The sequence below is a fragment of the Gastrolobium bilobum genome, unplaced genomic scaffold (genome assembly GCF_033153095.1).
Source record: "Gastrolobium bilobum isolate Gb01-03AN ecotype WA unplaced genomic scaffold, APGP_CSIRO_Gbil_v1 utg15118, whole genome shotgun sequence".
Lineage (NCBI taxonomy): Eukaryota > Viridiplantae > Streptophyta > Magnoliopsida > Fabales > Fabaceae > Gastrolobium > Gastrolobium bilobum.
In genome coordinates, this window is record NW_026897539.1 from 156,427 (window position 1) to 181,283 (window position 24,857).

A 24,857-nucleotide genomic window follows, 5' to 3' on the forward strand; every position below is an offset into this window, starting at 1 on the left:
ACTATCACCGTCACCGTCACCACCACTATCACCACTACCGCTATCAACCACCACCACCATCATCGCAACCACTGCCGTCACCGCCATCATCGTCATCACACGCCACCGCCACCACCCCCATCGCCATCACTACCACCACCACGATGCCACCACTACCATCACCACCACTGTCACCAACCACCACTATCATTGCCGCAGCCACTACCGTCACCACCACCGTCATCGTCGCCACCAACCACCACCACCATCGTCACAACCATTACCGTCACCACCACCACCATCGCCACCATTACACCACCCCCCGCCACTACCATCACCATGCCATCGCCACCACTACCGTCACGTACCACCAACGTCACTGCCACAGCCAATGCCACCACCACTGCCATAATGCCTTCACAACCACCACCACCATGCCACTGCTACCATTGTTGCCGCCACCCACCACCATTGTCGCAGCCATTGTTGTCAACTCCACCACCACCATCCCCACCACTACCACCGCCGCCACCACTATTACCACCGCCATTGTCGCAGCCACTGCCGTCACAACTACCACCATTATCTTCACCTCGTCACTGCCACTACCACTACCGTACCGCCGCCGCCACCACCACTACAACCACACCATATGGAAAGAAAAATGATGATCCAATTTTTTTTATATTTAATAGGAATTATTTTTTATTATATTATTTGTTGTGTTATCAAACACAATTCTCATTCTCGGAATAAAAATAGAACATGTTATCAAACACATTTTTTTTCTCAGAAACTGTTCCAAGGCACAGAAATAGAAAAGAATTATTTCTTTTCAGAAACAATGCTAGGGAATATAATGGTTGTCATGCAAACCCTTAAGCCAAAGCCTAACCTAGCCTATTTACACCCCTACCTACAACTCCAGTTATGAATTTTACAAAACAGATGCCAGATGTAACATCCCTGTGTCGAGCCGGTTCAATTAACATACATATGATCCAAACAGAAACAGCGAAAAACTTAACTTTCGAAAATACGAGCTAAATTTTTCTTTTACTTCTAATTATTCTTAATTCACATGATATCTCACATTGCATACTTCTCCTAATTTAATTCGTATTTGACGAAGACGAAAATCGGGCAGAGTAACCTCTGTAAATTGGACAACTGGGGATTTGCCAATCCCACTCTCAAAGGTTCCTGATAAATAGTTTATACCATATATAATTTCAGAAATCCCAGATATCTATAAAGGACTATATACCCATCCATGGGTGCATGCATAACTGGCTCCGTGCCACTATGTCTAACAACATACATATTTCAGTACATGCACATATCTGAATACACAAATGTGCATGCATCAAATATGAACACATATACAAAACATATACGAACCATATATTGTATAATGGATCAAACATCATGATCCCAAAATGAATAGAACACTATATAACAGTACATATTCTCCAAAAATAACATCTATAATAAATAGTAGCATCCGGCCACCCAGAACTCCATATCCTCATACTAGTACCTCTAGCCACGGGTAGTGTCCTTGTCCCATGAAGGCTCTTCAATTAACTGTGTTCCTGAAATCATATCCCCAAACGGGGTTAGAGACGAATCTCTAGTAAGCTCCAGGTTTATGAAAAACTCTCCATACCCTGGGCTCACTTCCTGCATGACAGTCAGATACATAATATACAAAACATCATATAAGCAAATATCATAGCTGAACAAGCATATACACATATCTTATCAAAGATGCACACAGTATTTTCCAAGGGAGAACCCCAAGCAGAAATCAACGCACGTAACAAATATCATAACTAAACTGAGCATATATACATATCTTATCAGAGATGCACGTAGTATTTTGAAAGGGAGGACCTCAAGCAGAAATCAACGCACATAATTTCATTTATGAAAATCAACACAATAATCACATCAGAACAAAACATATCTTATCAGAGACGTACGCAGTCATTCCCAAGGGATTACTGATAACTCTCACAAATGAGAGTTAATTTGTTATTTTTATGATGAATTTGCTGCATAAATTCTATATAAGTTGACCTCTTTCCATGATAATTGAGCTAATTATTGTATATTTATGATTGAATGCTTTGAGATGACTAAGTATGAAAAATTAGACAATATTCCTTGATTTTGTGTAAGAAAAGATGACTTGTTAAGTGTTTGTCTTTGCAGGAAAAATTGACGTAGGAATGCTGCAGCAGAGAAGCTGACGAAGTAATGATATAGCAAGCGCTACAGCATGACAGAGTGGACAAAGGGACAACCGAACTTTTGAAATTCAAAAGTTAGTTATTCTCAAACAATACACCATCAAGCAATGGACGTTTCTGAAGATTTAATCTTATCCCAAATTCACAATGATCAAGGACGATATTCAAAGAGTGAATCTTATCCCAAGATCCCAAGGAACAAGGACAACAAACTCATATTCGGTCAACAACAATATTGGCACAAGAAATCCAAGAAGATCAAGATCTTATCCAAGCAAGTGCCAACAACCCAAGAATCTAGGGATACGATAAGACTGCAGCAACAAGAATCATGGATTTTCACTCTTAAACCTAAAGTCCAATATTCCAACCATTTTCCCTATTTAAAGTAGAGTTCCCCCACGAATTAAAGCACAATTTTTAGGAGAGTTTAGAGAGATTCAAGGTTCGAGAAGTCAGAAGCAAGTGAGAACGTTTTAGAGAGAGAAAGTAAGGTTCTTGGAGGAGGAAGAGCTGCTGGAGCAAGGCAGTGACGACGTTTTCCTACAACATTCGTTTTCATCTTCTTTTCTGTTTTCCAATGAATTCTTTCTTCCTTTTCTCTGTTTTATTTAATTCCATCATGAGCTAAATTGCTCTTTAGGTTAGGTAATAAAGTATCTATGCTGTAACATTGAGATGTATGCCTAAACTTTGTTTATGTTCATGTTTAACTAGTTATTCAATGAGTTTGCTTAATCTTATTCATGTGTGCATGTCGAGAGATACATATGTGATATTGAGGAGGTTAGGACCGAGAGGTTTCTGAATCCAGACCCTTGTTGAATTGTGTGGATTAATTAGGTTAAAGTTAACTTGATTAAGTTGTGGGTAGAGAGATCATCCACACCACATAGCCTTGAACTTGAACTTGAATAATTCAGTGATTAGTTGGGCCATAGAGATGTGGGAATTAGTTATTGGGTATATATGTTAGGTTGGCCAAAAGCCCCAACATTCGGTTACTAGTTAAACATTGATATAACATTGTTAAAGCATCATTTCAGTATTGCTGTATCACGGAAATTGAACCTGACCTATATCTCATCCATCATCTTAATACCTATTATTTTAGTTTACTGTTTTCTTATTATTAATTATCTTTTATTTTATAAATCCAATCATCAAAATCAATCTTTTACCTACTTTCTTTACTTAATTAATCACTACTTAAACTTATCTCTGTGGGAACGATACTTGGACTCACATTCCTTTATTACTTGTGACACGTGCACTTGCGTATTTGTGTGGAAGATTTAATTGATTAAAAATTTCACAACAATGACCCCAAGCGGGAATCAACGTACGTAACCAATATCATATACAAAATCATCACAATAATCACATCAGAACAAAACATATCTTATCAGAGACGTACGCAGTCATCCCCAAGGGATGACCCCAAGCAGAAATCAACGTACGTAACAAATATCATATACAAAATCATCACAATAATCACATTAGAACAAAACATATCTTATCAGAGACGTACGCAGTCATTCCCAAGGGATGATCCCAAGCGGAAATCAACGTACGTGATCCCAAGGGAGGACCCAAAGCGGAACCAGAACATATCAGAGGTGTACACCATCAGTCCCGAAGGATGACCCCAAGCAGACATTAGTGCACATAGGATCAATGGCCAGAGATCATCACATAACAGAGGTGTACACAGTCAATCCCAAGGGAGGACCCCAAGCTGAAATCAGTGCACATGTTCCCAAGGGAGAACCCCAAGCGGAACTCAACATATAACAGATATATACACAGTCAGTCCCAAGGGAGGACCCCAAGTGGACATCAGTGCATATAGAATCAATGGTCAGAGATCATTACAGAAATCACATAAAAACATATCAAAGTAAACACATCAAAACATATCAAAGTAAACACATCAAAACATATCAAATTAAACACATCAAAACATATCAAATTAAACACATCAAAACATATCATATCACATCATCATATAGTTCTATATGAATGCATCTATATCATATATCTCATACATATCATACAACCTGACCACAGTCCGTACACTATGGCGGAACACAAAGTAGGAGCGAATCCCATAAACATAGAGCTTACCTCTTGGAGCTTTACAATCTGCTTACTTGAAGAACAAGCTACTTATCTTGCTCCACGAGAATCCAAACGTTCACAGTCCCTAGGCACACCTAGAGAAGGAATTCAACACAAAACTTAATAAAATGATATAATGCCATGTAAATATACAAGACACACACTTTATTGTTTATTTTCTTTTTACTTAATCATATTAAGTCATGAGTGGGTGGTTCTTTGTTCAACAAATCCCCACAAAATTCCACATATTCACTTAGTCTTAGGATAGTCCCAAAAGGCCTTTAGAACACTCATTACTCCTCTTAGCACCTGAAAGCCTATTTTTTCCAATTTAAGGCAGAATGCCCATTAGAAATGAGCTATAAGATTTCTCTTTGTCTAGTGCCTAAACCCAAGCTTAGCCAACTATATAAATTATTTTACGCACATAAGTGTTCTCACTTTGCGAAACAATATCTCCGAACATATACCTCCTTTGAAAATGGCCAAAACTCATTTTAAGGCCATACAAAGGAGCTACCTTATTTTCTTTTTTTATTTCACCAAAGTGAAGGTCCATACACCTTAGAATATTATTCCACCCATAAAAGTATGCTCGCTTTGTAAAATAGTAACTCATACCACATACTTCCTTTGAAAATGGCTAAGAGGCACATAAAGGAAATCATGCCAACATCATGATTCCAATGCTTTAGTCCATCAAATTCAAGCTTATCACACACCTCTAATCAAAGATTAATTAATTCATATATATACGGTACTGTTTATCTCTACAGTACCATTCATGTATACGTCACTATTCACGTATACAAAACTATTCAAAAATACGGTATCTTTAATTTTCCAAATACATTTTCACCGTTAAGATTCTCATCCAAACACCTTTCTCAACATGAGCTAAACCTGAATCAAGCTCTAATATGCTCAATCAAACTAAATTTTCAAAATGAAAACCTAAATTCAATCTTCTTAAAAACATGAAAGGGAAGGGAATATCTTACCACAATGCACTCTAGAACAAATGAGAGATGAGTTTCTAAGTTCCAATGGCCTCAAGCTCCATCAAAATCTATCTTTTCCATGAAATTTGAAATCTTTGGCGAAGAAGATCTCTCTCTACAGTGAACCCCACCCAGAAATACTGGTACCAATGGATTCCCCTCGAAATTTCTCACAGTTTGGCTTTGGAACGAAGTGATTTGGAGGTCTTTAGCTCAAGTTATAAGCATTGGAAGATTTGATTGTAAAACCTCCATTTTCTTTTCTCCTTCGCTGTGTCGTCCGCGGGATTTGAAGAAAGAAAGATGAATAGTATATCACTTGAGTTACTTAAATGAGTTCACTACACCAGCGGGTATAAACTTATCTATTTATACACTTTCATTCATTACCAAACTTTATCCACTCGACTAGAATATTTTTCTAGTCATATTTCTAACTTTACTTTCACTTTTTGGGTAACTTTGCTTATCCGTATTTTTACCCCTTGACTGTCATTTTAAGTCATTTTTCACCAAATGTGACTTTATTTCTTTTTCTTTATAATTATCCTTCAATATTAAATCCATAATAAATGTGAGGGTCATTATGCTAGAGTTGCCTCTGTTAGGGTTTATCACTTTTCTAACCAATTCAATCATGTTCCATTGACCTAAAAATGGCTATAACTTATTGAACCAACCTTGTCCTTTTCTTCATGATGTTCTCAGTTCTATGAGAAGAAAAGGATTTACTCCACAAGGCTGCCGATCTATACTATAAATATCTCAAGTTATATGACTTAATTTGTTTAATAACTTTTAATCTTTATATATATATATATATATATATATATATATATATATATATATATATATGGCTTATCATTTCTGCAATAGCCGTAGACAGTGTTATCTGCAGCTGACACAGAAAAGTGGGCAGCTTTTCTTAAAAAAAAAAAAACCAGGATCCGGTGCCGTATCCTGACTTGCTGTAGATGCAGCTACTACAGAAATTATTTTGCCATATATATATATATATATATTTCTATTGCAAGGGGCAAAGGTACGAAGCATTTACAAACATCAAGATTCAAGCAATAGCCTGTGATCAAAAAAATGGTAACAAATATTGGTTCTTACACTGTTATCCCAAATCAGCCAACTCCAAAGGGTCGTTTATGGCTGTCTGATAGTGATCTTGCCGAGCATAGTCCAGCATATACTCCCTCTATCTACGTTTACAAACCAAAACACAATCACCACGATGTCATCGAGAGGATGAGAACCTCTCTCAGTGATATTTTAGTGTATTACTATCCAGTTGCTGGCAGATTGTGCTGGATTGATGAATGTGGTAGAATGGAAGTGGATTGTAATGCAAAGGGAGTTACATTGCTTGAAGCTGAAACCACTAAAACATTGAATGAATATGGAGATTTTTCACCTACTCAGCCCATCAAGGACCTTATTCCAACCATTGATTATACTCAACCTATTGAGGAGCTTCCCCTGTTTCTAGTGCAACTCACAAGATTCCATGGTGACCAAAGCCTTGCCATTGGTGTTGCTATCTCTCATCTTTTGTGTGATGGGATTGGTGCTATTCAATTCATAAACTCATGGGCAAAGCTGGCTCGAGGAGATACATTAGCACCACATGAAATGCCAATTCTAGATCGAACAATACTCAAATTCCCACTCTCACCATTAGCACCACGCTTTGATCACCCTGAGTTGAAGCCTCCCCCATTCATACTAGGAACCTTTGATTGCATTACTGAGCAAAAGACAACAGCTGCATCATTGAAACTGACATCAGAGGAAGTTGAGAAGCTGAAGAAGAAGGCCAATGATCAATCCCAGAAAGATGGGTCAAGACCATATACCAGATATGAAGCTATTGCTGCACATATATGGAGATGTGCATCTAAGGCTCGTGAACTTGATGACAATCAACCAACTTTGGCTCGAATCATTGCTGATATTCGCAGTAGACTAAATCCACCTCTGCCTCATAATTACTTCGGGAATGCTCTGGCTCGAACAGTGACACCAACATGTTATATAGGAGAAATCATATCAAACCCATTGAGTTATGCTGCTAAGAAGATAAGGGAAGCACTTGACTTGCTTACAAATGAATACGTAAGGTCACAGCAAGATGTTATTTTCGGTCAGGAGCAACTCGATTCCTTAAGGGGTTTCTTCTTCCGACAAGGAGTACGTCGGACTGCCCCATATTATGGGAATCCTAACATTTTCATCGTAAGTTGGATGAGCATGTCCGTGTACGAAGCAGATTTTGGGTGGGGAAAGCCTGTGTATTTTGGTGAAGGATTTGTGTCTCCATATGATACGGCAAGGATTGTTCAAAGCCCAGAGGGGGATGGATCTGTTATTGTGTCTATGCACTTCCAGATAGAACATATACAACTTTTCAAGAAATTCTTCTACGAGGATATATGAGGTACTATTCACAAGGAAACTGTCTTCAGCTTCTTATGTTCAAGTTTTACATGTTATCTGCAATTTCCTTTGTTCAATAAATCTACTTAACCATGTAGAAAATTAAAAGACTGAATTTGATTGATTTTACTTTTACTAGTTATTTTGATTATGCATTCATTGGTCTAGTTCTTTAACAATCTTATCCTGTAATGCTTGCCTCTACATTCAATGACAGAGCCTTCCATGATTTGTGGAATATTTGGGAAGGAAGACTGAGGAAATTTTTTTTTTTTTTAATTGGGATGATATTGTTGTTGTTGTTGCTTTTCTTTTATCCACAAAGAGAATGGAGGAAGCCATTATTTGTGTATTTAGAAATACAGTTGTACGTAACCACTTGGAAGGTGAGAGAGAGAGATAATAATTTATGTGTGGAGAATTACATGAGGCATCATTGTCCCATTTATTATTTGCACTTTTTTAACTCGATCTCTTGACTATATTATTTCCTTCAATAAAAAGTCTGAACATTTTGCAAAATCATTTTGCAAGATCGGAGCTCGGGGAGGATACTTAGCGTCGTATCTGAGTTCAACGACCTTTATCAGTTTTCCACTTTACTCCTGTTGTGGATTCTCCGCTTACTATCCATGCTTAGTTGGGTCATCCGAGTCTTGCTAAACTCCAGAAGATGGTCCCACATTTCTCTACTTATCTAGTTTATCTTGTGAGTCATGTCAGTTAGGGAAGCACACTCATAGTTCGTTTCCTGATCGTGTCAGTCGTCAGCCTTCGTCTCCTTTAGCTTTAGTTCATTCAGATGTTTGGGGTCCTAGTCGTACCATTTCCACTATTGGGTACAAATATTTTGTAACTTTTATAAATGATTATTCTCGATGTACTTGGTTATTTTTAATAAAAAATCGATCTGAATTGTTTTTCATCTTTCACCAGTTCTTTAATGAGAACCTTACTCAATTTGGTGTTTCCATTCGCATTTTTTGAAGTGATAATGCCCGTGAATATTTATCTCATCAATTTCAAACCTTATTTGCATCTCACAACATCCTTCACCAGACATCATGTTCACACACCCCTCAACAAAATGGGGATGTTGAATGCAAGAACCGTCACTTTATTGAAACTACTTCGACCCTTTTACTGCATGGTCATGTCCCCTTCCAGTATTGGGGAGATGTCCTCACAGCTTATTATCTCATTAATCGCATACCCTCCTCCATACTTGATAACCATGTACCAGATTCAATGTTATTTCCCCATCCACCGTTGTATCCATTGACTCCTCACATCTTTGGTTCTATTTGTTTTGTCCATAATCTCTCAGTCCTAGTCTTAACAAGTTATGTGCTAAGTAACATAAATGTATCTTCCTTGATTACCCTTGGTCACAAAAGGGTTATCATTGTTACTCTCCCAGTCTTCGTGATTACTTTGTCTCGGCGGATGTTACCTTTTTTGAGTCTATTCTATTCTTTGGATCCGCCTCCTTCCCAAGTGACTCATATGATATTCAACTACCTTTACCCTCTGTTTCAGTTCAATATATCCCTTCACCATCGCCTCCTTTGGTTACGTCTCTAGATGTCCCAGCCCCAATCCCCCACTCAAGGTTTATGATCGTCGGCCACATCCACCCATGCCCCAAGCCCCTGCCACTATTATTAATGAGGCTCTTGTGGACTCACTTCCATAGTCATCCCCTCCGACAGCTCTGGTCCCTCTTTCTGGCCTTGATCTACCCATTGCTCTCTGGAAAGGTACTCGTGATTTTCGTCCCCTGCCCAGGTATTTAGTAAATCCGAGTTATCATTGTCTTTCTCCATCACATTTTTATTGCCTCTCTTCATTGTCTTATGTATCTGTTCCTAACACCATAAGTGAGGCATTATCTCATTCCAGATGGTGATATGCCATGGTTGATGAGATGTGTGCACTTCAGAGCAGTAATACATGAGATCTGATTCTTCTTCCTTCTTAAATTCTCCTCGTGAAGATCACTGGAATGCAGTGATCCGTATGCTCAAGTACATCAAGACTGCTCCAGGTAAAGGTCTCCTCTATGAAAACAAAGGTCATACCAGAGTTGTGTGATACTCATATGCTGATTGGGCAGGTTCCCCTATTGATAGAAGATCTACCTCTGGGTATTGTGTATTCGTTGGAGATAACTTGATTTCCTGGAGAAGCAAGAAACAAAGTGTAGTTGCTAGATCAAGTGCTGAAGCAGAATATCGATCTATGGCCACAGCCACTTGTGAACTCATCTGGTTAAAATAACTTCTAAAAGAACTCATGTTTGGAGACACTAGCCCAACACCTCTCATTTGTGATAATCAAGCTGCTTTGCATATTGCTTCCAATCCAGTGTTTTATTAAAGGACTAAGAACATTGAGATAGACTATCATTTCGTTAGAGAAAAAATTCTCTCAGGAGATATAATCACTAGTTTTGTCAACTCAAATGATCAACTAGCTAATGTATTCACTAAGTCTTTGAGAGAACCTAGGATAGATCATATATGTAACAAGCTTGGTGCATATGATCTACATGTTCCAGCTTTAGAGGGAGATTGTAAATAGTGTTGTAGAGGTCCCACATTATGTACATGTCTTTATATCTCTCATTTGGTTTGATATATAAATGAAACCTCCTATGTGTAGTTGACACAAAGATTACAATCAATAGCTCTTGGGTCTTGATATTCAACAGAAGACATTGCTGTCATGAAATGAGAGACCACATTTCATTGTGAATGTTACCAAGAGATGATAAAGCGTGACAAGTAATGTTGTCCCAAATGCTCCAAATCCGTGGTTGACATGTGTAGGACATGGAAGATAATAGATGAAGAGAATGAAGCAAATGTCTTGAAATTGGCAGAGAAAGATTTAGATATTCTGCAAATGACACAACCAAAGTTTACGTCCACATTATTGGGTAAACATAGCAGTAATAATATTTTCTTCCTTCTTTGTCCAAACTAGCTTATATTTATTGTGATACCCTCGTACACAATTACACATTAAAACAAGAAACAAAAATACAAAAAACATTGGGTATTGTTTATGGCGGTGCACATGATGCTTCCGACATGTTGAAAGTTGCAGCACAAAAGCAAAAGAAATAGGCACATCACTTTTGTATTTATTCAATAATGGAGATGGAGTGGGTCATAACAAGAAAAAGCGAGGTCCCTCCTCGTATTTTAATTTATTCTTCTCTTGGCCAAAAGGTAAATTTTTTCCCCGAGTAATATGGTGAATTTTTCTGGAGAATATGGTGATTTTTTTTTTTTCAAGTAAGTTACGAAAAGTTGTTTGATAGGCTAAAATTATTTAGAGAAAATTGAGTTAATTTTACTGATGCTATGTTTGGTTGAATGTAAAATATTACTGAGGATGTGAACTAAATTTACAATCTTACCCTTAATTACCCTCAGCTCTCTCTCACACTTAAACTCAGCTGAATCTATGCTTGCATTAAGATAAGCTTAAGGATTACATTCAATATGTCTGTTTATGATTTTATATATAGCTGATTTTGTATTGCCTTATATAAATCTGTGTTCGTTGATTGTTTTGAAAGTTATATTGTTTTAACTTTTGCGATCATGACAGTGTTGTTCAACAGGAAAGGCACACCTGTATTTTGACTGTTGTGTTTGAAGCCAGAATTTTTATCCCTGTTACTGTATTGGCCATTTCTTGTTTGAGAGCAGTTCGTTATTTGTCAAAAAAACTGTTTAAAAGAATGCTGCTATAGTACTATGCCTTGCATAATTGAGATCCAAGGCTTTATCTTATCATGAAATTATATTGTAGCATTAGTCCTGTACCCTTGCTAGAAGTAATTTTAAAGTATGAACAAAGAATTTAATATTTTTATTATTATTACATTGGTATAATATCAATTTACACTTGTATAAGGATAAAAAAACTTATCATACAAGTCATAGTAATCGATCACATAATTACAAAAATGTTGTATTAAGCAAAATAATTCAAGGAAAACCAATTGTGGACCTTTGGGTGAAATGGGTTGCAAAGCATTAGAACAGTGTTTTGTTTTTTTTCGCAAAACCAAATACACGGCCTTGTCCAGTGTAAAAATTACACGGAAATTTGCAATAACAAGAAGAAACGACTGTATAAAGAGACACAGACATGTTCCATGAAAAAATAGTCCGGCAAGTAGCAGTAGCAACTAAGAAAAGAAAGTACCGCAAAGTATGAGTGCTTGAAGACATTGGGTGATATTAAATCACTAGAAGTTTGAACTCATGTAAAGAACAGAAGTGAGTAGATGATCAGAATTATCAGATACAGTGTAATTAGAACAAATCAGAACAGACTTATTTGTAGTCGGTATAAAGAATCAGACAGATGAATGAATGCAGTAGAGGAATTAAATCTGAGCCCACCTTAAGACAATTTGCCCCCTCACTGATGCCAAAGATAGATGGACACTCGTCTCCCAGGATAGAACGGATTTCGTCTGAAGAGTGGCGGCACTACCAGTCAACAGCCCAAACGAACACAACAAAATGCCAGGGGAAATCACACCAGAGTATGAACAGGAATATGCTAACCGGAAGAAAGAAAAATCCTGGCAGAGTTTCAGTGCAGAAAATCGGATAAATTTTTGAGGGTGTCAGTGTCTATTTATAAATACTGACTGGTCACGATGAACCGCCGTCGGGGGCGAACGGGTTCGACCGGTGAAGCAACGTATACATTTTTGGACAAAAAATTAAAAAATAATTTTTATTACACACCTATGAGCCGAGCTGGCCAGACAGACGACGGCGCGCGTGTGTGGTGGACCGAAACCCACCTAGCTCCTCCCCCTCCACAAAATGTGTAGTGACCCAAGGGCCAATCTAGGAGAGTGAGGTGGAAGCTTATAAACTCTCCCACTTTCAACTAGTTGTCCAATGTGAGACTTGTTAAAACCCACACACCCCTTCAACTTCCCTTTTCTCTTTTCTTTATTAACCCACTTCTTATTCATAAGCAATATATCATTGTTCATTAATTCCAACAATCTTTTTGCCCAAGTTTTAGAATGGTAATTTTCCCTGTCCACGGCTGATGGAACTAGGCTAGATTGGATATGGGTGCAAGCATTACAGGACAAGATGGTTAAAAAACTCGGTCAATATGCATGATCAAAATAACAAGTAAAAGTAAACTCAATCAAATTCAATCTTTTGTTAGAAATATTAAGAATTAATTATAATATTAAAAAGATTTTATTATAATTATAATATTAAGATTCTTGATATTACTCATTAAACGTTATATGACCCAATTAATTACTGATACACTTAATCTTAATCATTGATTTGATTTGGTATATGATGGATGTACCAGATTATAAGTTATGGAATATATATATATATATATATATATATATATATATATATATATATATGTATATATTAGGGATAGTCCTCTCTATCCTTCAACCCAAATGTCATTCTCTCCATCAGAATACATATCAAAGTAAAGAAGGCTTAGAGAGAGAAACTACGCTGACACAATTGCTCACAAGATGATGACTGCTGTTAACACTTCATCATCATTTTCGGGTATGTCTTTATCTTTTATGTGTATGTGAAAATCATGTATCCCCAATATCCTTTATTATGTTCTTATTTTATGATTTATAAATATGATATATTATGCAAACTAACATGTGGTATCAAAGCCTGATTAGGGAATTCATGTTTTTCCATGTATGGTTATAAATTAATGAGTAAATACCCTTTTTGGTCCTCAGCAAATTTCACGACGCCCGTTTTAGTCCCTAGCAAATAAAAAGGCCCATCGTGGTCCCTAAGAAATTCAAAATGGACCCATTTAGTTGAAATCATGGTCCCTCACAAATTCAAAAAAGACCCATATTAGTTCCTAAAAGAACTAAAATGGATCCATTTTGAATTTCTTAGGGACCACGATGAGCCTTTTTATTTGCTAGGGACTAAAGCGGGTATCGTAAAATTTGCTGAGGATCAAAAATGGTATTTACTCTAAATTAATTCTTAATTCTTGGAAATTAGGATTTCTAAATTTATGTTTTTCTCTACTGATTTTTATAATTCGATGAATTCATGTTTCGGTTTTTGCCAATTATCGTTTGCGGATCCAAATCTGATTCAACTTTGCAATTCATAAAAGGACAAAAGTGTGCCTAATATTTATTATGCCTATTACTATGCAAAACGAAGGCTACTGTACGAAGGATTACTTGAAAATTTTAAATTGAGAATGATTGCATTCTGACTTGATTTTTTTATATATAAGAAGACCGATTCAACTTTATACGCGGCGACCATCTATGAAGTATCGACACTTCAAAAATCCTGACGTGTCGTGTTCGACACTTTTCGATACTCTCCGACACTCCAACACTCCCACACTTCCGACACTCTAATACGCATTGTAGAGACTCAAAAAAAAGTTCAAAGGTTGTGTTGCGTTGCTTTTTTAGTTCCAACTATTAGATTTGTTGGATTACGATTATCATTTTATTGAGTTTAATATCAATATTTGAGATATCTTATGTTTCTTTACAAAATTAATGGATATTATAAGTTTAACTTCATTTTTTGTTAAATTATTGAGTATTAAATAAAATATACATTACATAAATTAAAAATAATACTTAATATCAAAACGTGTCCTAACGTGTCGAAATTTAACATTTTTTATAATTAACGTGTCAGAGTGTCATGTTGTATCGTGTCTCGTGTCTCGTATCGGTATCGGTGCTACATAGGCGACCATTATATGCATTGATTCTCGTGACCATCATATTCTTTATTTGAATGATTACAATATTCTTGAATATTTGGATTTAAAATTGTTACCGTGTGTTTTCGATTTGCATATTCTATTGAATCCCTTTATAATTTTGACGTTGTTAAAGTTTTTTTTTTTTTTTTTTATTGGTTTGAAAATTGCATATTTTCAAAGCCATTTGTATTGCTTCCCCGATAATTGCACCAATTGGTTAACTCATCGCTTTCAATATCTGTTTCATAAATTTGAAATACTGTCTGAATTTTTAATTATATATTATGGGATATTAATTCTGGAATAGATTATGATTGCATACGTGAATACGTTGATAAGTTTATGAAAAATATGCATGGTTTATGTTATGAAAAATGCGGTATGTATAAGGGCATAATTTTCGCTGTTGCTGAATTTTATTTTATTTTATTTTATTTTTTATTTTATTTTTATATGGGCATTAGTACGAAGATTTGCATCATTCATGTTTAAAAAATAAAATAAAATAAAATAAAAGTTGCAATATGTATATTAGAAGTATGGATTGTATTGTCTTATATATACTTAATGTTAATTTTTATTGATGCAAATATTATGATAATGCTATTAGATTGATCTGTTAAGTTATTTTCACACATTATGTCATGGTTTGTTAGTCACCAAAGTGGCCAAACTAAAAGTGTGTAGATAACATAAAAATCATTTATTTGTGTGCATTATGGTTATAGTTTGTTAGTCATCAAAGTGGCCAAACTAAAAGTGTTCTTATTTTATGATTTATGAACATGATATATTATGCGAACTAACATCTTTTGGTTTTCTACATTTACTTGAACGCAACATTTGAACGTAGGAAATTGGAGATAACATGCAAAACTTGAACGCAACAAGCTGAATAAAGTTTTCATGTGAATATTATTTCATATATCCTCATAGAAGAATTTCTCGAAAAGTTGCATACATTCTATCTGGAAGTGCATAAAAACAATAACAGAGCCATCCCCTTCTGGGCTTTGAACAATCCATACCCTGTCATCTGGAGCCAAGAATCCAACACCAAAATGCACGGCCCTTCCCCACCCAAAATCTGCTTCGTACACTGGCATGCTCATCCAGCTTACGATCAAAAGGTTAGGATTCCCAAAAAATGGGGCTATCATACGTTCTCCTTGTCCCAAGAAGAAACCCCTTAAGAAATTTAGTTTCTCCTGATCGAAAATAACATCTAGTTGTGACCTTATGTACTCATTTGTAAGCAAGTCAAGTGATTCCCTTATCTTTTTAGCAGCATAACTCAATGGGCTTGATATGATTTCTCCAACATAACATGTTGTTGTCACTGTTCGTGTCAAACCATTCCCAAAGTAATTTCGAGGCAGAGGTGGATTCAGTCTAGTGCGAATATCAGCAATGGTCCGAACCAGAGTTGGTTGATTCTCATCAAGTTCACGAGCTTTCGATGCACATCTCCATATATGTGCAGCAACAGCCTCATATCTGCTATATGGTTTTGTCCCATCTTTCAGGGATTGATCATTGGCCTTCTTCTTCAGCTTCTCAACTTCCTCTGATGTGAGTTTCAATGATGAAGCTGTTGTCTTCTTCTTTTGCTCATTAATGAAGTCAGAGGTTCCTAGTATGAGTGGCTGAGGCTTCAACTCAGGGTGATCAAAGCGTTGTGCTAATGTGGGGTGTGGGAATTTGAGTACTGTTCGTTCTAGAAATGGCATATCATGTGGTGCTAATGTATCTCCACGAGCCAGCTTTGCCCATGAGTTTATGAATTGAATAGCAGCAACCCCATCACACAAAATATGAGAGATAGCAACACCAATGGCAAGGCTTTGGTCACCATGGAATGTTGTGAGTTGCACAAGCAGCAACGGAAGCTCCTCAATAGGTTGAGTATAATCAACGGTTGGAATAAGGTCCTTGATGGGGTAAGTGGGTGAAAAGTCTCCATATTCATTCAATGTTTTAGTGGTTTCAGCTTCAAGCAATATAACTCCCTTTGCATTACAATCCAATTCCAATCTACCACATTCTTCAGTCCAACTCAATCTGCCAGCTACTGGATAGTAATGCATTAAAATCTGGCTGAGAGAGGTTCTCATCCTCTCAATGACTTCGTGGTTGTGTTTTGCTTTGTAAACGTAGATAGTGGCTGTATGACTGGGACTCCCTACATGGTCATTATCACATAGCCACAAACGACCGTTGGGAGTTGAATGATTTGGAATGATAGTGTAAGAAGCTGTAATGGTCACCATTTTTTGTGGTTATAGGCTAGGCTTGAATCTCGAAGTTTTATATGCTTCATAGCTTTGCTATACGTCTTGCAATATATACAGGAGAGTATTTCACGGAATGATATTAAATGATCTTACATTTTAAAGTAAATAAATAAGGGGAAGGATATTGTGACAACCAAGTTGTGTTACTATCAAGTGACTCTCAATCAATCTCATCGTTAGATTGATTATGTTGATCCAACGGTTATATTTATTTTCATCTTTGTGTGGTCATGATTTTCCATATTTAAAGTGAAAGCATTAAATATGGAAAATCATAACCATACAAAAGTAGAAATAAATATAAAGTATTAAATTTGGAGAATCATGACCATACAAAGATGAAAATAAATATAACCGTTGGATCAATATAATCGATCTAACGTTAAGATTGATTGGTAGTCATTTAGTAGTAACATAATTTGATTGTCACAATATCCTTTTCCAATAAATAATAAATAAACTATTACACGCCCATAATGATATTAAATGACCTTATTCTCAACTTCCTCTTACATTCCACCTGAAGCACTGGGAAATATTTAATGTGTATGCACAAAAAAATCAATGAGCCAAATCAATAGAATGCTTCCATTTTCTAAAAAGTTAGTACAGAAGAGAGAGATAATAAGACTTTTGATCCAAGTGTCATTAATTAAGTGGAAGACCCATGTGATCCGGGTCCACAGAAAACGTCCTCGAAGCACTGACCATTACACGCCCAGCTCTAATTTTATAAATATGATATATACTATAATCAGGTTCACGAGACACACGGACCATCACACACGCAAAAACACAATGACTGACGTAGGATTGATACTTCATACATCAAATACAATATTAATTTGATATATTAAGTTTAGAAATTTGAGCTTTTGTAAAGAAATATATTATATATTATAATTTATTTATTTATATTAAACTGAAATAGATTTTTTATATATTCAAAAGTTTAAGTGGAGTTAGACACCGGTATCTCACTGACCACTAGGGTTAGGGATATAGAACCAAATGCAGTCAAATGAAGAATCTAAAGAGACAAGGATTTAACCCCAAGGTGTAGCTCAGTTGGTAAGCAGATTGCAGCTCAAGGGTCGGGTTCTGGTGGCTGATGAAGTCATGGGTTCGATTCCTACGAAAAGCACTTTGGGACCAGTGGTGAAAACCTTCTCGCTTTAAGCCGCGAAAGGATTAGTCTCATCCTACGGGTGAGGACACCCTGAGTTTACTCAAAAAAAAAAAAAAAGATACAAGGATTTTACCCACCGTGTAATGAGCTTGACAATGATGCTACTACTGAATATTATTGTTGTTAAGTACTCTTCGTTGCTAATATACAGTCATTGCTGGGGACAACAAACTTCTAAATCTGGGAATAAGGAGCACCACCATATATAGTAGCAGTTCATGACCTTGTTGAGCACCTGATGCAACTTTTTTTTGTTTAAAATGAAGTTTCTGTCAACCTTTCTTTGCATTTCAATTTTTCTTTCTTCCCCTGTGATTGATTTGTTGTTAAGAGTTAGGATTGTGCAAAAATGAAGAGTTGAAAAAGGAATTAGTTAGTGATTTTGGTCCTTAGTGCGATGACTTGCATACTTGTTTTGTTTTTGATTAATGAGCCCTGATTGAGTATGTCTAAGAGTCAGTAGCAATATTAGAATTACAACTTTGAGTGATTGAGAGAGAGCATAGTTAGCTGAATCATGCACCATTCCTATGAGATTTTGTGCCTAAACAAATTTTTTTTCTTTTTGGTGTGCGCTTCACTGTTGAAAATGCTCTAGAACATGTTTTGCTTCTCTTTGAGATGGTTGATTGCATGCAATGTTGATATGATTGAGGAACTTTTTCTTGTTTTAGTTACTTAGCCAAAAATTCAATCATTATGATACCCTTTATTTACGCAGTTGAGTCTAGACTTATTTCTTTTTGAATGACCTAATATTTTAATTAGCCACTCCACAAACACATCTACCTTAGATAGGATTGAATTGCATAATTTTTATGGCAGGGTGTAAACATGAGCATTATGCCTTTTGATGCTTAGAGGTGAAAAAAGAGGTTATGAGAGTTGAAAAAAATAAAGGTAGAAAATGGTAATATATATATATATATATATATATATATATATATATATATATATATATATAGAAAGAGAAAAAATAATAGAAAAAGAAAAATTAAAAATAAAAAGTAAGGGGGTTGAAAAATAAAAATGCTCAAAAAGAATTGTAAGTTAAATGTGTTTACACTTTACCATGATCCTTATGAGTTTCAATGATTTAGCCATTTATCTCCTTATTTATCCTTCCCTTAGCCAAGCCCTATTACAACCTGAGTAAAGATCTCTTGATTTTCTGTGCATATTACTTAACTATGGAGAGTAAGAATATAACCAAGTCTATGGTAGTATTTATTAAGTGAAGGTTTGAGCGATGAGTGATTTGATAATTCCAGTGAGGGGTGTGTGTTAGATTCGATTTTCCATGCTTGATTGATAGATCTATTGCTATAATTTTATGACCTGCTTACTTCTAGAAACTACTTGATTGGATGCCTGTTCTCATAGCCTTGTTATTTTTTTGTTGAGTCTAATCACTGATGGATGGAACCACCGTCTGATTCTTGTATTGATGATTCATTGAGCACAATTTTCACACTTTTGTATTTTTTTCCTATGTTCTTAAATTAGTCCATTGCTGGGGACAACAATGAGTAAATCTGGGAATAATTTGATAACGACAAAACACGCTATATTTCTAAGACCAAAAGTTTGCTAAATAATGATAAATATGGTCAAAAGACATTGTTAAATAAAAAAAACTTTAGAGTTTTCATTATTGGGCACATTTTTGACTTAAAAATATATGTTTCAGGTCTAAATTATTTCTAGTCAAATTTTAGTATCCAAGATGATGGATTTAGATCTCGTTGTTCTTCACAGAAGTTGTAGATATCTTTTTTATCTTTTCAACGAGACCAAGAGCACATTAATTGGACACGTAGAGCCCAAGTTATGACCAGAATACGAAAGACACATGAAACTCACTAAAAAGAACTCACTATAGCGAGCAGCACCTAATTTTCAGCGAGCAGCTCGAAAAAAAAGCCCATGGACCTTTATTTAAAAGACAGAACAAAAAGAGAGCAAAAAGGGTTCGACTTTTGGATGATTTGGGAGAAAGAAAGAAGAATTGAAGGCTGATACTGCGAAGGAAGAGTTAGAGCTTCGTCGTGGGGATCAATCACTAAGTTTTTCTTATGGATTCTTGTTTCCTTTCATCTTTAGTTTTTGTTTCTTGCATTATGCTAGGCTAGTTTCCTTTTTGTAGTCTTGGGCTAGATGGATCTAGATGTAAATCTATTACTTGAGTGTTAATTTCTGAATGCATATTTTCTTCCTTTGTTTGAATGAATTTTCTTCTTAATGCTTTTTATGGGTTTGCTCCCCATAGATTGATTTAGGAATTATCTATGGCAATAGACATGTTGGTAGATGAAACCAGAAAGGTTAATTCACCATAACGTTGTTTGACCTAGACATAGGCTAATAACTTATGCGATCATTGGGTTCTGATTCTTAATACATATTTCAATTATAGTTTGACTAAGACATCAGAAATCTTAAGGGGAATACAGGGGTAGGATACATCGAGACATTGGGGCCTAATCAAACTTAGAGAACTGATCGTCATCATTAGTATAACATCTCCATCTCGATCCAGTTCAATTAACATACCTATGCTACTAAAACATGCATCAGCGGAAGACTTAACTTATAATCTTGCATTAGCTTATGAAAATACAAGCTAACTTTTTCCTCTGCTTTATTTTATTTCGCATGATATATATCATTACGTCCCTTCTTTCTTATTAATCAAAATTCTTTTTCTAAGCATTAATCTTTTCTCAGAGACCATATGCAATGGCCCTTGACCATCCAAATATGACAACAAGTATCAATCTAGACGAAGTTTAAAATCGGACAGCGTAACGACTTAAAACCAAACAAATAGGAAATTAAATCCCTTTAATATAATCCATACCTGATAAACATATTATCTTAGACATATCATATAATCATATATTGTCCAACGATGGACCTAATACCCATCTATAGGCGCATGCATAATTGGCTCTGTGCCACTATGTGTAACAGCCTACATAACTCAACACATGCATATTCATGAATACTACATCATCATATAACATGCATGTATACACAAATATACATGCATCAAAGCAGAAGATATGTACAAAACATATACAAACCATATGCAGTATAATGGATCAGACATCATGATCCCAAAATGAATAGAACATGAATAAGCAATAAATACCCATCCTCCAAAATAATGGCAACATAATGCTACCCAATGATCATGTCTCTAAACAGTGGTGACAAAACATCCAAAATACACATTTCCACTATAACACCTCTAGCCACACGTCCTATCCTTGCCCTGTGAGGGCTCACTGGCTATCTGCACACCTGAAATGATGTCCCCAAACGGGGTGAGATAAAGAATCTCAGTACGCTCCAGATTTAAAGAGTAACCTCCATACCTTGGGCTCACTCCTGCATGAAAGTCAAATATAGCGTATACAAGGCATCATATAAACAAATATAATAACACAACTAAGCATATTAACATATCATATCAAAGATATATACAGTCATTCCCAAGGGAGAACCCCAAGCAAAAATCAAGGCACGTGTTCCCAAGGGTAAACCCCAAGCAAAACTCAACACATAATAGAGGTGTACACAGTCGATCCCTAGGGAGGATCCCAAGCGAAATTCAGTGTGCATAAATTCATTGGTCAAGAATCATCATAGTAATCATATTAGAACAAAACATATCATATTATCATATAACTGTATATGAATGCATCTATACCAAGTATCAGAAGAAAATCATACAATACCAACCATAGTTCACTAAACATGGTGGAGCACATAGACATGATATAACTCCTTAAACATAGAGCTTACCTCTTGAATCTTCGCAAAATGGCTTACTTGTCACGCAAGTTACCTATCTTCATCCAAAGTAGGATCCACCATGATGTCTCTAGGCACACATAGAGATAGGAATCGAAGACAAATCTGAATAAAATGATAACATACTATGCATTATTACAAGACACACACACTTTATTCATTTCATCTTTTCTTACAAAGCTTATGCCAATTATATGCCAACCCACAAGTCAAGACCATTTATCCTTAAACTTTCATATGGTTTTAGAATGACGTAACCATGCTTCTAAAATACCCATTACAAATTTTAGAACATCCTAACCCATTTGAAACTCATATGACCGAAATGCATAACAAAAGAAACCATAATTTTTTTTTACATATCCAATGCACTAACAAGTCATCAATGATTATTTAACTTCATTACCCTACTTAAGAGTACCTCTATATGTCACTCAAACCAATTTAGCACAATGAACCCCCAAAATCACCTATATGGTCGAAACAAATAGGGAAGGAATTGGTGGGAACTTTCATCAATTATACTCATTTTAATACACAATCTTACCAATGTAATACATTGAAACCTCAACACATCATCAAAACAATTTTAACATATTGTATATTATCCTTAAACGAATTAATTAGAAAATTACATGTGATTGAATAATTAAGCATGCATTATGGGGTTTAATTAAGTAAAAAGCTTAATTAAAGGAATAAAAGTCACTTTTGGAGTAAAAGGTGCAGTTAGTGAGACATTTAGGGTAAAAATGTATGTAGGAAAAATTACCTGGATGTAAAAGTAAATTAGAGAATATGACGGTAAAAATATCTCAGACCAATAGGTAAAGTTTGAAAGTGAGTTGAGGTAACTAGATAGATAAGTTTTTACCCCGTTAAAGGTTACCTAACCAAAGTTAAGTCATTTTAGTTCCCTCACTATCTTCGTGCTTCTTTTTCTTCTTCTTCTCCTAACTGTGCCAACATCGAAGAGGGACTAAGAAACCTAGCCTCTCCATTTCTCAACCAAATCCCTTGGTTCTTGGCCCAATCATCTTAGAATTAAGAGGCAAACACAACCCTTAATCCGGAATTTACCAAAGAGCCTTGTATAGAGATAAATAGAGGTGAAAGTGGTGACCCACTTGTGATTGAGAGTCTTGAAGGGTGATTTAATCTATCTAGAGGCTTGCAATCTCTTCCTTACATGATTCTAGGTGAGTTGATGTTTAGAAATCTCATTTTCATTGCATTTTAGGATGTTGGGTATGTTAGGGTTCCATTATGAAAATGTGGCTAGAGATTGGGTGGTTTGGGCTTGATGTATGCTTAGGTCCTTTCTAAATGTTGTTAAGGATGAGAAACAATCAGTATAAATGAGTTTAAATAGTCATTTGGGCATACTATGATATTTTCAAAAATCATGCTTAGTTCAGTGAGTTTTCTTGCATTCCAAGCCATTCATTGATTGGGTGGTTGATGGTGTCTATTGTGTTGGTTGGATTGAGCCTTGTAGACCTTCCTTGATAGATCAACCGATAGAAGAAGCAATGGATCTTAGTTTGGATACTTGAATTAATTCAAGGATTGGTAATGTTGGTGATTGGAGAAAATTACCAAGTTATCATACCAAGAGAAATTAGTGTTGTGGAACTAGAAGAAAGCTTGTAAAGGAAAGGAAGCATCAAGAGGCAAACCTTAGGATCTTAGAGGTTCATCCTCTTATTGTTCCACCATTGCTTTTATAGAAGTAATGGTTAATGAATGGATGATTGAGTGGTAATGTTAGTACTATGGCATGTTTGCGTTCATATAGTATTATTGTGTCATTGGAGAAAGGGCCAATGGACAAGCACTAGGGGCTAGGTTTTATACTTGGTAAAAAGAACTAAGATGCAACTAGAGCATGAGTGATGATTTGATTGTTTAATTCTTTGGCCATTTGAATGAATGAGTATGTTGTGATTAAATCATTACTGATATTGCCTCTGGTTATATGATATAATTCATGATATGTGTATACTAACCCTTCATGCAGGAAGTGAACTCTGGAGTTGGAGGAGTTCTCCAAAAACCCTGTGTTTACTGAGTTTTTATCTCACCCTATTTGCGGAATGCTATTTTAGGTACATATGTTGTAACATCCCAAGAGCTGGCAAGGGCAGGGAGTGATCGCCGGTGCGAAAGGGCATGGACAATGAGCGGCTCATGCCAAATCTTGCAGCTTGGGGGTTCATGAATGAATCGAATCAACACCTGAAAGAGAGGGATTCCAGAGATTGTGCTGGTATGGGACGGTACAGTTAGGAATGACTTATAAGAATTAATTGGTACTACCTATACTAACAAGATGCATCTACTTTTCGGTAGCCCAGATCGGAAGAACTCCACAGTTAAACGTGCTTGACTTGGAGCAATTCTGGGATGGGTGACCTCCTGGGAAGTTTTCCCGGGAAGTGTGCGAGTGAGGACAAAGCACACTGAAAAGTCTCGTGTTAGTGTGTGGGGACAGTCATTGATTCTTGCAAGTTGTCAGGCGTTACAAGTGGTATCAGAGCAGGGCCTCTCTTCCAGTACGGTGTGGTTCGAGGACGAACCAGGCGGAAGCTGGTGGGCATGTAACATCCCAAAAGCTGGCAAAGGCAGGGAGTGATCGCCAGTGCGAAAGGGCACAGACAATGAGCGGCTCATGCCAAATCTTGCAGCTTGGGGGTTCATGAATGAATCGAATCAACACCCGAAAGAGAGGGATTGCAGAGACTGTGCTGGTATGGGACGGTACAGTTAGGAATGACTTATAAGAATTAATTGGTACTACCTATACTAACAAGATGCATCTACTTTTCGGTAGCCCGGATCGGAAGAACTCCACAGTTAAGCGTGCTTGACTTGGAGCAATTCTGGGATGGGTGACCTCCTGGGAAGTTTTCCCGGGAAGTGTGCGAGTGAGGACAAAGCACACTGAAAA

At 36.3% G+C, this 24,857-nt stretch overlaps 2 protein-coding genes and 1 long non-coding RNA gene across 4 annotated transcripts; 1 reads left to right on the forward strand and 2 right to left on the reverse strand.

Annotated features, from left to right (window-relative positions):
* Positions 1–1,260: 1,260 nt before the first annotated feature.
* LOC133307866 (uncharacterized) lies at positions 1,261–5,638 on the reverse strand. Its single transcript, XR_009751096.1, has 3 exons — positions 5,360–5,638; positions 4,362–4,450; positions 1,261–1,574 (listed from the first exon to the last, which is right to left on the reverse strand). It is a non-coding gene; the product is annotated as an uncharacterized LOC133307866 (long non-coding RNA).
* An 816-nt stretch (positions 5,639–6,454) lies between these two features.
* LOC133307865 (spermidine hydroxycinnamoyl transferase-like) lies at positions 6,455–11,526 on the forward strand. 2 transcript variants are annotated; one of them, XM_061508420.1, is made up of 2 exons: positions 6,455–7,805; positions 11,426–11,526. In XM_061508420.1, the coding sequence occupies exon 1, from the start codon at positions 6,455–6,457 to the stop codon at positions 7,802–7,804; it is 1,350 nt and encodes a 449-aa protein (XP_061364404.1). In that variant the 3' UTR covers position 7,805; positions 11,426–11,526. The 2 variants fall into 2 exon arrangements, with proteins under 2 accessions (XP_061364404.1, XP_061364405.1); XM_061508421.1 differs by lacking the exon at positions 11,426–11,526 and adding an exon at positions 8,339–8,564.
* Positions 11,527–15,525: 3,999 nt separating this feature from the next.
* On the reverse strand, positions 15,526–16,875 carry LOC133307869 (spermidine hydroxycinnamoyl transferase-like). The gene has a single exon (XM_061508424.1). It carries the CDS (start codon positions 16,873–16,875, stop codon positions 15,526–15,528), a length of 1,350 nt encoding a protein of 449 aa, XP_061364408.1.
* Positions 16,876–24,857: the final 7,982 nt, after the last annotated feature.

Bases quoted from the DNA above. Each gene is read 5' to 3' on its own strand.
- LOC133307865 (XM_061508420.1), top strand. From the start codon at position 6,455: ATGGTAACAAATATTGGTTCTTACACTGTTATCCCAAATCAGCCAACT.
- LOC133307869 (XM_061508424.1), bottom strand. From the start codon at position 16,875: ATGGTGACCATTACAGCTTCTTACACTATCATTCCAAATCATTCAACT.